At 57.5% G+C, this 12,996-nt stretch overlaps 1 protein-coding gene and 1 pseudogene across 4 annotated transcripts in view; one reads left to right on the top strand and one right to left on the bottom strand.

Annotated features, from left to right (window-relative positions):
• Positions 1–12,996, bottom strand: part of LOC118914100 (ras association domain-containing protein 4-like) — a 39,280-nt pseudogene that overhangs the window by 6,994 nt on the left and 19,290 nt on the right.
• Positions 5,141–12,996, top strand: part of LOC118922226 (protein DEPP-like) — a 32,776-nt gene continuing 24,920 nt past the window's right edge. For 2 of the 4 annotated variants that reach the window (XR_008998869.1, XR_008998870.1), the window contains exon 1: positions 5,141–5,990. Coding sequence is in view for 1 of the 4 variants with exons in the window: in XM_057505817.1 (XP_057361800.1) it covers positions 6,584–7,147 (564 nt within the window). In the remaining 3 variants the exon portion in view is untranslated. Of the gene's footprint in view, positions 5,991–6,556; positions 9,137–12,996 lie in introns of those variants that run through there. The other 2 variants (XM_057505817.1, XR_008998871.1) reach the window with 2 other exon arrangements.

Here is a 12,996-nt window from a genome sequence, read left to right on the forward strand (position 1 = left end):
GGGCCCCCCAGCAGGCCAAAGCAAATCCCACAATGGATTATCTTGCTTTGTTTTTTCTGGAGGCCCTCACACTACAAATACTTCCTTTTTGAGGAAGGTAGATCTAGAAAGAGCCTAAATCCACACAAATATTTTTTAAAAATTTAAAAATAATCCCTTACAGTTGCATATTGATATATATTCAAATACTGGCAACTGGTGCCTACTTAACACTTTACAGGCTAAACTCCTTTTGAGCAATATTTAAAGATTACGCAAGTCAGACTGGCTGATCTAAACCATTCTTAATCTCTGCTTAACTGCACCCTGCTTCCCCCACTGGAAGAGCCAGCAAAGGTAACCTGCTGTCACTCATTAACCCTTGCTGCATCCCAGCAGGATGGACACAGACCCTCATGTCAGGGAGTCCCCAAGCAGCCCGAAGGGTTCCTATGAGCTGCCCCGGGCCTCCCTTTGCCACTCTGTCCCCTGTCTGCTTTGAGTCCCCACCTCTCAGGAAGGGCAGCTGCTTGAGCTAGATTCAGACAGGCCTCCCAGCCCACAGGACAGGCCTGTCACAGGACGCTCCTTACAGGGCTTCTCGCAAACTGCATGCTACTTATAAGAACAGCCACTTCTCCTTTTAGTTTGGCTTGTTTTGGGAACGATGCCTCTGGGGAAGGAGACTTTTCCTGAGGCCAGTACAATACATGCTTGGACCAAAGGCTAAGTGCTGGGAATCAGGCACAGTGAAGGTTCTCGAGGGCATAGAAACATGTGCCCAGGGCACAGCTCAACCCAGTGGGCAGGGCAAACTAGGACAGACTAACACAGGCCTGGCTATGAGGCCCACAGCTGCCCTGCCTTTGGGGTTGGTTCCCTGTGGCCTCGGCTTCAGGGCCCAGTCGGGGGGGCCTGGCAGGGACACCACCTTGTGGTTGTAGAAGTGCCCGTTGATGGAGAACCGGTGTCACCAGATCCGCTGGGCATTGCCAGGAGCACAGTGTCTGGGCCTCCTCTGGATCACCACACCAGCTGCATCGCTCCTGGTCTGCATCAGCTGTGGGGTCTCCTCTTCCTCCTCTAGGGGCTCTGAAGCCAGAAGCAGAGGCGGGGACCAGGCTGGAGGGAGCAAAGTGGTGACAGAGGACTGCTGGGGCCCATGGTCAGGCTGTGTGTTGGCCTTCGCTCCCTGCAGCCTGGTGGCCGCACCACAGCAGATGGCAAACTGAATGCAGCTCCTGCGATGGATGCTGGGGCCCCACGCAAGGGCATCCAGTTTGTAGACAGGACCGGTGTCCCCAGGTAGGGTAACCTGTATTTCCAGGCCACTTGGACAGAAGCCTCTGGGCCTGTCTCCGGACACCCAGAGCGAGTCTTGGGCCACCCCATCCCATCTCTGGGCCTCCCCTGCGCTGTGCCTTTCATTGAGTGTATGGTGGAGGGCACAAAAAGGACAGACACAGTTATGGGTCCCAGACCATGCAGAGGTGGTCCAGAGGACTGTGAGCCAGGGTGCTGTGCCCTCCGCTGGCACTCTCCCCTTCCATGAGGCACTGTGCCGCAGTGGTGGGCACAGCACTTCAAAGTCCCTCTGCATGCCTCTGATTCCTTTTCTCGGAGAGTGCACGACACTGCCTCAAATGGAGAGGGCATTTTGCAAGAGTTCCCACTGAAAACAAATGCGCACTCCTACCCCACCAGTTATTCTTCCAGGGTGGCAGCCATGAGCCAAGGCACCTCTTCCCAGGGTGAGCAAGACAGGGCCTGGTTAGCGTAAGGTGGCACTTACCTGAGCTGGCCCTGGAACTCTCTTCCCTGGCTGTGGGCTGGTCACCCTGCTCCTGGGCCGTGGCTCTGTCATCCTGGACAGGTGGCTCCTTTCTGAAGAGAGACAATCCTGGCATTCAGGGAGCTGCTGGCAGGTAAGCAGCTCAGGTGGGAGAGAGGCTGGCTGCCTCCGGACAGGACATTACAGGGAAGCAGGGCAGTGCTGAGGCTGGGATCCATACAGAGCCAAAGTGAGATATTCAAAGAATAGCAAAGGATGGGCAGGGGGCTATCTGCTGAGAGGGGAGGAGCCTGCAGACCTCAGTGGCCGGAGTGTGGTTGTGTGGCGCACACAGGGACATATGCAGTGCCTGGGCCTCCTAGGCAGCAGCCAATGCCCAGCAGGCTCTCTGGGCCTCCCTCTGGCTGGGACAGGGAAGTGCGGGTCTGGCAGGGGCAAACTCAAGGGGGCCTACCTCTGGGCCTTGGGGCGGGGGTTCTCCACCTGCCAGGAGGAATGGCCATGACGGGAACCAGACCCGTCACGTGGGAGCCAGGGAGGTGTGAGCCCACTGGGGGGCCCTGGAGGCCCTGCATCTGCACCTGCTCTCCCCCGGGGAGCAGGAACCACGCGCTGTGCAACCTGTCTAAGAAGCCCATCCAAACTCTATGCGTGAAGTCTGTGTGGCTCAGAACTCACAACCAGTGACTGGGGACGTGTGCAATGCAGCGGGTGTCAACACACTAAGTGACCTCAGAGCAAGTTTACTTGAATTTCTGAGGCGGAAAAGATTCTGAGTTTCTGCCTCTTAGGATTTATTAGGTGTAGAAGCAAGCAAAACTCAGCAGCTAGCTGCCCTAATTGGCAGCAGTGGGCAGGGCGGTGGCGGTGGCAAATGTCCACTAAGCAGTAAGATAGGAAACCATTTCATTCTGATCAAAAACATTTTTTCGACATTAAAGTAAATCTGGTATTAAATTCCAATAAATTGATAAAAGTAAATTCTGGACAAGAGGAGGCTCAATTTGTATGATCTTGTAAGATAGAACAGATGCTGGGAACTGTCTGTCTTGCAGAGGGCGCTGGGAGCCTGGGCGATGCGCTCCACAGGCTCCTTGCAGACAAGGTCCCCGTGTGAGTCTGAGGAACACAAGTGGGGGTAATGGGAGCAGGGACACCCTCCAGGAGGGGAGTGGCTTGGTGGTCACCTGGGAAGACCACTGTGGGAGGGGCTGCACAAGCCACAAGGCCGTGGGCAGCCCCAGGCTGAGGCTGGGTTACGCTCCCGTGTTTGTGCCCCACACAGAGTGGGGCTCTACCCCAAGGCTGAGAATCCCATCCCAGATGCACCCCAAACAGTAAGCTGGGGATGGGATGTCACAAGGCCACCCAGCCAGCACTCACAGGTGGCAGTGGGCCGTCCGGGTGTCCAGGAGGCTGAGAGCTGCACTCGCTCCCTGTCATCCTGTATCTGGAGCCGGATGGGCCGCCTCAGTCCCCAGGCAATGTTGAGGAGGCCCTCGATGATCAGAACCTCTTCTTCCTGCGGGGGACTCACATGGCTCAGCCTCCTTCTCCAGAGCAGCTGCCTCCAGGGGTCACCGTCGCCTTCCCTGACCTAGTCCAGGGGACTCCCGGCACCCGGAGCTGCCCACACCTTCTCTTTGGGGTCCTGTGCTCCCCTTGGGGAAGGCTGGGAGCTCAGCTGAGCCAGGTCAGGAGTCCCGGGGAACCCAGCTGTCAGCCAGCTGGCACATCCATAGTGGTGAGGAACCAGTTCAGGGAGCACGGCTGAACCCCAAACAGGGCAGCACCTCTCCACCCACCACTGTGCCGGGCCCCCAGGTCCCCAGACTGTACTGGGAACATGCTGAGGGCACTGGATTCCATGCCCACTGGAGCAGAGGTGGCTGCTGCCCCAAAGTGGGTCTCAGTCTCACCCCTCTCCCCAAGGTGTGTGGACAGCACGCTGCTCCCCTGCGCCCTGACTCTGTGGTCCTCATCCACAGGGGCCTCCAGAGCACCCTCAGCCAGCTCCCACTCACACCCCCAAGTTCCTGACTTCTTCTGACCCATTTCCGGCTCCTGTCTGTGTGCGTCCACCCCCAGGCTCTGGTGGCCAGCCCAGTCATCCCCACACAGGTGCCCCGCAGGCTGCTTCTCCTGTACCCCCCGAGCACTAGTCAGAAACCTCAGCCTTGCCCTTCCCTAGAGCCACGGTCCTCCAGCTACCCAGTCCTGATCTGCTCTGATGGGATTCCAGCAGTGAACATTAGATCTCATCTTCTCCTCGCCAGCTTGAGCACCACTTTAGATTCGCAAATTCCCTTTCTTTGGGTGGGTGCATTCAAAGCCTTGTGAACACAGGGGCCAGGTGGTAGACCTCCCTGTGCTCCTGGCGCTCGGTGTCAAGGCCATGGTTAACTAGCACAAGTTTAAAATTCCATCATCCAGAGGAAACAGTGCTACTGTTCAAGGCCATCAACATACACATCACTTTCTGGGATGACCCTGCACTTTGCTGAAAAAGAAAAAAGAAATCAAACAACACAAACTCAGAGCTATTTTTGATGACCTCTGCCACCACACAGGTATGGAACCAGTCCTCCCTGTGAAGGAAAGCCCAAACTGATGCCCTGGAGTTGAAGGTTCCACAGGGATCATAAGAAAACCCAAAGTGGGGTTCAGTTCTGTTTTCTATTTTGGCTTCACTTGCCTGTCAGATGTGGGTGTATGGCTGGAGAGTCCCAGGCCCGCGCCCAGACCAGTGTCACAGCAGTCCCTGCCTCAGCCCCTTGCCCCCAGTCCCAGAGCAATTCCTCCTGCCTCCCTGGCAAAGGGCAGGTCCCCTGAGCCTTCCCATGCATCTGTGACAGCCTGGCCTCAGCATGTCCAGCCCCATGGTCCCTGCCCCAGTTGCAGCCTCTTTCCTTCCCTGAGGCATTAAACTGTCTCCTAAGCCCCTCAAGGCAGGGGCCACACCTGCTTCATCTCCCTCCATCCAGGCCTGGCATGGGCTGGTGGGCAGTGGGTCTCTCTGAATAAAGACCCAGAGGTTTGTCCTGTACCCACAAGTTTCAGGCAGGCCACAGCTGGGTAGACAACTGGGCCTGAGAAATGCATGGTGCCAGCTGTTTACAGTTCTCCCAGGGCTGCCCACTGCACCCTTAGCCGCCCCCTGTCCGGCAGGGGCCACCCTGGGCATCCGCAGCAGCTCCCGAGTGCTGCGCAGGGCCAGGACAGCTTCCAAAGCAGAAGTGACTGCTTCTTTCCATCCTTCTTGGAGGGAAATCCAACCACCATGCCAAGGTCCACTGACTTCCTCACATGTGGCCAGTAATGTGGACCCCTGAGCATGCCCACTCTCTCCCCAGGGGCTAAATCGGCTCAGACCCCTGCTAGCCACCCCTCCAGGGGCTCCTCCTGGTAGCTCTGCTGCATTGCAGCCACACTCCTGCAGCTGTTCCCAGAACCTGAAATTACTGCCCTCGTCCACTGAGCATTTGCCCCCCTCATGAAAGGTAAGTTCCAGAGGCCAGGACTGTTTGCTGCTCTGTCCTCTGTGCCCACAGTAGCCTCTGTGTACAGAAGCACCAATTAGATACAAGCCAACAGTTCTCACTTGAAAGCACCACAGGTGGAAGAGGCAAGACCAGGCCCCCACAGGCTGTGCCTCACAGAGGCCCTGGGAGCCCTGCCCAGGTGTGTCTGACATGTTGCCTAAGGCCCAGAGCTCTGCCAGACCAGCCCCAGGTCAGTGTCCTGGGGCCCTAGGGTGTGGACGGTGCTTCCAGGCAGTGCTGGCAGACATTAGGGCTGCCTGGGGAGCCTAGCAGAGCCCTGCCTCTCCTGCAGCCCAGGGTGGCCGGGAGTGGTGGTCACTCCTATCCCGCCTGTGGAGTGACCATCCCAGAGCCTCCCTCAGGCACAAGCTTGGGCTCTGGGCAGGCAGCCGGGCCAGGCCCCACCCACCTGTTTCCTCTGAGCCTTCCTTAATGCTATTTTGGGCTCTCACGACAGTAACTGATGGCTGGTGGAAAGGCATAAAAGCAGCCGCCAGGCCTTGAGGCTCACTAGACAGCTCCATCCAGCAGGCAGTGACCCACCGTCCTCACGGCATCCTTACTCAATGTGGGCACCAGGCTCTGGTTGCGGGAGCCCGTTCCTCTGCCCTGAGCTTCCCGGGGACTGACCTTGCTCGTCCAGCAGCCCTGCTACTCCCAGGCCCTCTCAGCTACAGGTAAGAGACAGCAACTGCCCTGTGGTTTGAGATACAACAAAAAGGTTGTTGCTCTCCAAGGGCAGTTAGCTGGGACTCATGCAGCCTCACGGGGGTAAGAGACCAGGGGATGCAGTTGAAGGCAGTGAAAAGAGGGACTCTATGCTCAAAAAGCAATTCACAGGAGATGTCATTCCACGTGTTGTCACAACACCCCTCTTCCTGGGGATTCTCGCACCCACCTCATGGAGGAGTGAGTGGAGGAATGGAGAGGTAGCCTTGCCAAAGGCAGGTTGGGAATTGGCAGAGCCTGTTTGTAAGCCCATTTCCCCTGACCCTGGTCTATTAGGCTGGGTCCTCTTATTTTTGTGGTTCTTAAGCAACAGGAATGACAGAATCTCAAACACAAGGCTTTTGATGTTCTCAGGAGGGAGCAGCCCAGGGGTCCGAGCCTGGTCTGGGATCTGCAGACTACAAGCTGCTCCCAGGCACAAGAGCCACCAGGCGGCCTCAGATGAGGGCGGGGACACAGGAGGGTGTCAGGACAGAACTCAGACCTTTAAGTCTGGCTCTCTGTCTACCGACAGGTAGCTGCTTCCTGGCATCCAGAAGCCATGAGGTCCCGGCTGCTGCTTTCAGAGGCCCACCTGCCCACAATTCGGGAGACCTCGGAGGAGATGCTGCCTGTGGGGACTGGGCAGGAACCCCCGGCCTCCCCCAGCTTGGATGACTACGTCAGGTCCATCTGTCAGCTGGCACAGTCCACCTCAGTGCTGGGTGTGCCCACAGCCAGGGGCCCATGCAGGTCCCTAGAGGACATCACCACCTACCTCAGGGGCCAGCAGCCTGCACTGCATGGGGCTGGTACTTCTGACCCCCTGCACTGCCTGTTCGGGGAGTCCCAGGGAAGGTGGCCAAGTAGGAGGGAACTTCCCAGGATGACTGGCCCCTCTGCTGAGTCCAGGGGCCCATGTGGACAGATGGACAGTAGCAAGGCTGGGGAGGCCTCCAGAGGGAGGCTCTGTGATGCCAGATCACCCAGGCACTTTCTGGCAAGACCATCGAGGGAATGGCACCAGGGCTCCCTGACTCCCAGGCAGTCTGGCCGGGCTGCAGCCTCCCCCATGAGGCCCAGCCCAGCAGCATCCTCAGAACTCTCTACCTGCACCTCCCAGTGATCCATGAACTCTGACACCTCCCCAGTAGAGCATGCTGCTCTGGTGCTGCCCCGCAGGTCTCCGGTTCATGGCAGCAGCCTGCCTCCACAGCGATCCCATGTGCACTGCTCCCTATAGGCTGACCGTCTTGGCGAGCTAAATGCCTCTATCCCTGGTGTTTTCATGAGTCAGGGGTCCTGACTCCTAGGCTGTTCTGACAAATAAGTGGGATAAAACCCACATATGGGGCTGTGGTTACAAGACCACACAGAGTAGCCATTATTGCTGAGGCTGTCTCTCAGGCGGGAAGTGAGGTTGGACTGAGCAGCGGAGACGGGTAGGCTGAGCAAGGTCCCGGGCACCCCCAGGTCAGTCCCTCAGCCCCGCCCCATAGAGCCTGTGCTCCAAGAGGCCTGAGAGAACACCAGGGCTCTGCAGATGCACCCACTATGCTTTGGGGGGCCTGTCCCTGGGGTGTCCTGGGGACCGCAGTTGGTCCAGCTCACAAGTCCTGCTGTGGCATCAGGTCAGCCTGTGGGGTGCCAGACCCCGGCCAGGGGGCCCGTCCCCACCCCTCCCTGTCTGCACCTCAGCTATGGGGCCAAGTCCAGCCCCACTCCTCAGACCTGTTCACAGCCTGGCGAATCCGTGTTCTTGGAGTCTCTGGCAGAGAGGTGAGGGTGGGGAATAGAGGAGAGGGAGGATCTCCTCAGAGAGGCAGGTGGGCATCAGAGGGCTCCAAAGGTCAGGCCTGAGGACCTGTCCTCCCTCTCACTGGGGCTGTGTGGGAGCTGGCTGACCTGGTCAGGGTGGAGGGGGCTGAGAAGAGAGGAGCCAGGAGCTGGGTGGCTACCAAGTCCACCCCTGCTTCTGCCCCCCAACTCCCTGCTCTGTGCACAGCAAACTCCTTCCTTCCTTTTTTTTTTGGTGCTATTTTTAAATTGCTCTGGACTATAAAAATGTTTGTCCCCTTTCATGTGTATTTTGTGGGGAGACAGAATGTAAAATATATTTAAAAGGGATTTAGTCAAGCAATTTACTATTTTATCTGTAAAATGGGGGCACCAATGCTGGTCTTTCACACCCCACAGAGCACAGGAGCTGGCAGATGAGCTTACAAGCACCACACACAGATGTCTGCATCATCACAGCCTGCTGTATCTCTGCTCGGCTCACATCTGTGGCTCCCTGGCCTCTGGCAAATAAGTACGGGGCAGCCTGGAGCCCAAGGGCCCCTAGGAGGCAGTGAGGAGGGTTAGCCTACTGAGTGGGTGCCTGGCTGGGGGTGAACGGGCTGGGCTTTCTGGGCCCCTTCTGTGAAGCAGCATGAACTGAGTCAGAGGGAGGCAATCACAATGACACTGGCCAATTCCCCTGAGCTCAGAGACCTCGCTGTTGCATTTGGGGAGGTCAAACAATGGGGAGCAGACCCTGGGCTCTGGGATCCTGTTAACATCCGCCAATAAGAAAGGAGCTAAGGCACCTTCAGAAGGTACTTAAAGAAAGCAATAAAGGGCTGGGGGAGGGGCTCCCATAGGACAGAACAGCCTGGAGCGCCGTCCTCGGGATGCAGGCCAGAAGAGCAGCGGCATTCTCCTCACTCCTGGCTTGGAGTTCTGTCTCTGGGGGTCCAGCTCTGGGGACCCACTTGCTGCTCCACCTAGGAGGTGGATGGAGGCCCTAGGGCTTGGATGGTTAATGATGGGTTAACCCCCTGGTTTTAGGTGATCCTCTGTTCTGTGCAGACACCAGCCTGCATGGGGAAGGGACGCAGTGCCCCACCCAGAGGGCAGGCTGGGGACATGTCCACAGGCCACCATTCACTGGGGTCAGGGGCCTGTCAGCCCCCCACCATTTCTGCCTGCAGGCCTGGGAGAAGGTGCTCATTATAGGAAGAGGATCCTGGGGACACAGAGACCGTGGGTGAGGGGGCATAGATATGGTGGGCAGGGGGGACACAGAGACCAGGGTCCAAAGGGACACAGAGATTAGGGCAGGGGGACAGAGAGACCACACGTTGGGGGGCATAGAGACCACAGGCAGAAGGGACACAGAGACCAGGGTCCAAGGGGACATAGAGACCAGGGACAGGAGGACACAGAGACTGGAGGTAGGGGGGACATAGAGATTGGCGGCAGGGAGGACACAGAGATTGGGGGCAGGGGGTTCACAGAGGCCATGGGCAGGGGGGACACAGACCATGGGTGGGGGCACACAATGGCTGTGGGTGGAGTCCTGGGGTGGGTGGAGGGGGCAAGTGTGTGTGTTGGGGCCACCAGGGCGTGCCTCTAGATGACTGAGCACAGAATGTGTGAGACACAGGGACTGGCTTGGAGTTCTGCCTCTGGGGGTGCAGCTGTGGGGAGCCACCCGTGCTCCACCTAGGAGGTGGAGGCCCTGGGGCTTGGATGGTTAGCGATGGGTTCACCCCCTGGTTTCGGGTGATCCCCTGTTCTGTGCAGACACCAGCCTGCGCGGTTAAATATTTGCTGTCTTTAGAAAGCAGACTGTGCCCAGCAGCTCACACTTGTCATTGTCCTATAAGCACAGTCACCCAGAGTCGTGGCCTACAACAGAGGGGGTGAGGGGTGAGGGCTCTGGCTGCCTGTGCCAGGAAGCCCTCTGAGAGCTCAGGCTCCCTGGAAACACTGTCGCAGGGACGGCCCCTCCCAAGGACACACTCCCTCCGTCCAAGCTCTGGGGGTCTGGGGGCAGTGGGAGAGGCACACACACAGGGCCGTCAGGCCTGGTTGCTCCAGGGAGGCCCAGTGACAGTAGCAGGCCTCTGTTCCAGGGCCTGCATGGCTCCACGGGGGCATACCCAGTGAAGAGCCCCTGGGCAGCCTGACGGCACTGAGCTTGGGGGCCGAGGCTGGCAGCCAGCCCCACCCAGCAGCCTGTCCTGACTCTGTGTGGGCAGTGGTCTGTACTCAGGCCTGGGAGCCATGCTGGCACCTTTCACTTGCTGAGGGTCACCTTGGAGAGACAGGCATGGGAGCCTCAATCCCTGTCTGGAATATGGTCATTCCTCTTATATTATAATAAATGAAACAGGCAGGTGCCTGATGCCTATCTGTTCCCCACTCAGGGCCTGCCATGCCCAAGGGGAGGCGATGCAGGGGCAGTCCTGTAGCAGGTGCTGGAACCAGGAGACACGAGGCCTGGGAGGCGCAGGTCTGCATCAAGAAATCAGGGGCTGGATGCCATGTGGTGGGGGGCATGGGAGGGCTTGGTGACCCAGGAATCAGCATCTCAGCATCAGAATGTCAGCCCCATGCCTGCAGCCTAACCCTATGGGGACAGCCACCTCCCAAAGATGCACACTGCCTCAGCCTGCAGGTCCCTGAGGTCCTTCCTGGCTCCAGGGAGGTCAGGCCTGATCTTCGTACCTTCATCAGGCCAGGAACAAGAAACCCACCAGTGGAGTGTCAACTCCCCACTGCTGGGGCACCTGCTCCCTGCTGCCATGTCCCCCACTTCTCCTCGTGGATGGTCCCATCATACACAGACACAGGGGACAGGCTTGGGGTTTCTCAGTCCTGTTCACCACACAGCTGGACCTACAGAGGGACTATCTTGGGGAATCCCAAGAGCCAAGACTGAACTCTTAGACTAGTGGTTCTAAAATGTGGCATTCATCAGAACCCCCTGAAGAGTTGTTAAAACACCAACAGGAGGAGACAGTTTCTGATTCAGCAGGCCTGGCAGAAGGAGAGTGGTAAGAATTCTCATTTCTAACCAGTTCCCAGGCAACATTGAAGCTGCTGGTATGGGGACCCCACAATGACAGTCACCCAGGTCTTAGGTCAACTCCTGAATGCCCAGAGCTGAGGAGGAGAGCCCAGCCAGACGACCCTACCCCATGCCTCCAGCACAAGAACTGAAATAAGTCCAACTCCTCACTTAGCACGGATCACAACGGCCACTTGCTGGCATGCAGGACTGTCCCTACTTGCTCCAGGCCTGCACCTGCTGGTATGTCATGATACCTATGCCGAGGTAAAATGTGCCTGCCATGACAGATATGGACCTGGCACTGGGGGCCTGCCATTCCAGTAAGAGACAGTGAAGCCAGAGATGGCAGAGTGGGAGAGGGGACAGAGCCCGGCTGGCAGCAGAATGGAGTTGGGTAAGGGTGGGTGGTAAGAGGGGTTGGAGGGGCCACTCTGCAGAGGGAGGAGGAGCGAAGGAGCAGGAAGCAGTACAGAGGGGGTGGGACCACGCAGGGAGGCAGACCTCAGGGAGGTGGAGCACAAGCCAGTGCAAGTCATCTCAGGGAGCCCAGCACTTCCTGGACTGGGAGCCAGCAGCTTCCCAACCTAGGCTCCCGCCATGGGACCCTGGCCTGGCTGACGGGCACCACAGGGGCTAAGGTCAGCTGGTGGGTGGGTTCCGGTCGGCCCTCCTTCCTACCACTGACTGGCAACCACAGCAGCCCAGAGCCGCCTGCACACAGGGCTCACCTCTGGCTGGTAATGCAGCAGGACATGCGGCTGTTAGAGTGGCCAAGGGAAGTAAGGACCAGTGAGCACAGTGGCCTCTGCGGGTCCCCAGGGCTTGAACTGCCTGCTTTTGCTCAATAGCAGAAGGGGACTCCCAGGAGGATGACCTTCACCAGACACGGAGGGGTGGGAGAAAGTCCAGGAGCCAAGCTGATTTCCACCTCAGAAACCCCCTAAATAAAACCTCGCCATGATCAGACTCCCCAGTAGGCTAATAAACAAACAGGCAGACCAAGGTGGGGGCTTGGTGCCCTGAAGGGGATCTTGTGTGAAAGGTTCACAGGTCCTGTGTGGCATTAAGTCCAGGCCTGTCTGAGCTGCCACATGGGCAGCTGAGCAGGGGCTGCACTGCCTATCCCAGAGTCCGGCCACTGCCCAGGCTATGTCTGGCCTACAGACATGTTTTGTTGAGCCCACATAGTGTTTTAAGGTTTAGGAAATTCCAGGTATCTAACTTTGGAAAAATCATAAAGGGTCTGCCTGTACAGAGCCCATGATCCTGCCCTGCAGTGAGAGGTTTGGGCTGCAGACAGGATGTGCTCTCCTGTGTTCTTCACTCCCATTGCCTGACCTGTCCCTGGCATTTGGACCTGCCCAGCCCTGTGAGCACCTTCTGGGGAGCTCTCTTCTCTCTCAAGGTTTCCTCTGGTCTTGCTTCTGATTGATAAGCACAGAGGCCACTTTCTGCTTTGACTGCCCTGTGAACCTGGGCCAGAGCCCTGTGATGAGCCCCTACTTGTGCTGTGGGATGGGCAGATAAAGAAGTGGGCTGTGCGATCCTTAAGATTTAAACTCTGATGTCCTGGCAGTTCACCTAGGGAGAGGTCCTAGACAGAAGGAGAGGATTTGCAAGGTGCTTTCCGCCTGCTCTGAACTTACAGGGACACTCTGAGCCTCAGCACCCCTCACAGAACCTTAGAGGAGGGATCCTGGCAACTGGTAACATGGCCCTCAACTCAGAGGATGGGTGACCTTATAATCATTATGCAAACTGGGGCACTTCTGAGAGAGAAGCAGGTGGCCTTAATAATGACCCTAGGATAACAGGCGCAAACCAGGACTATCATATGTGGCAGACCGATGAATAAAGGAGAGACGCAGTCCTTACCTCTCGCTGTCTTAGCTGAAGACTTCGGCCCTCGTGGTAGCAGTTGTAGGTCTTCAGCAGGCTTAAGAGCTCTGACCTAAAGAGGTAAAGATGCACACATCCTCTTGGGGTGTGCTGGGGCCTCGGATAAGGCACTTGGCTTTACTGGCCTCGGTTTCCTCATTTGTAAAATGGGCCTAACACACATTTTGCCAGTCATACATAATCAGTTTAGAGACTGGGCTCTGCCATCAGACACCTGCCCTTTAGTCTTCTCAGGG

The sequence above is a fragment of the Manis pentadactyla genome, chromosome 8, assembly GCF_030020395.1.
Source record: "Manis pentadactyla isolate mManPen7 chromosome 8, mManPen7.hap1, whole genome shotgun sequence".
In the NCBI taxonomy this organism is placed as follows: domain Eukaryota; kingdom Metazoa; phylum Chordata; class Mammalia; order Pholidota; family Manidae; genus Manis; species Manis pentadactyla.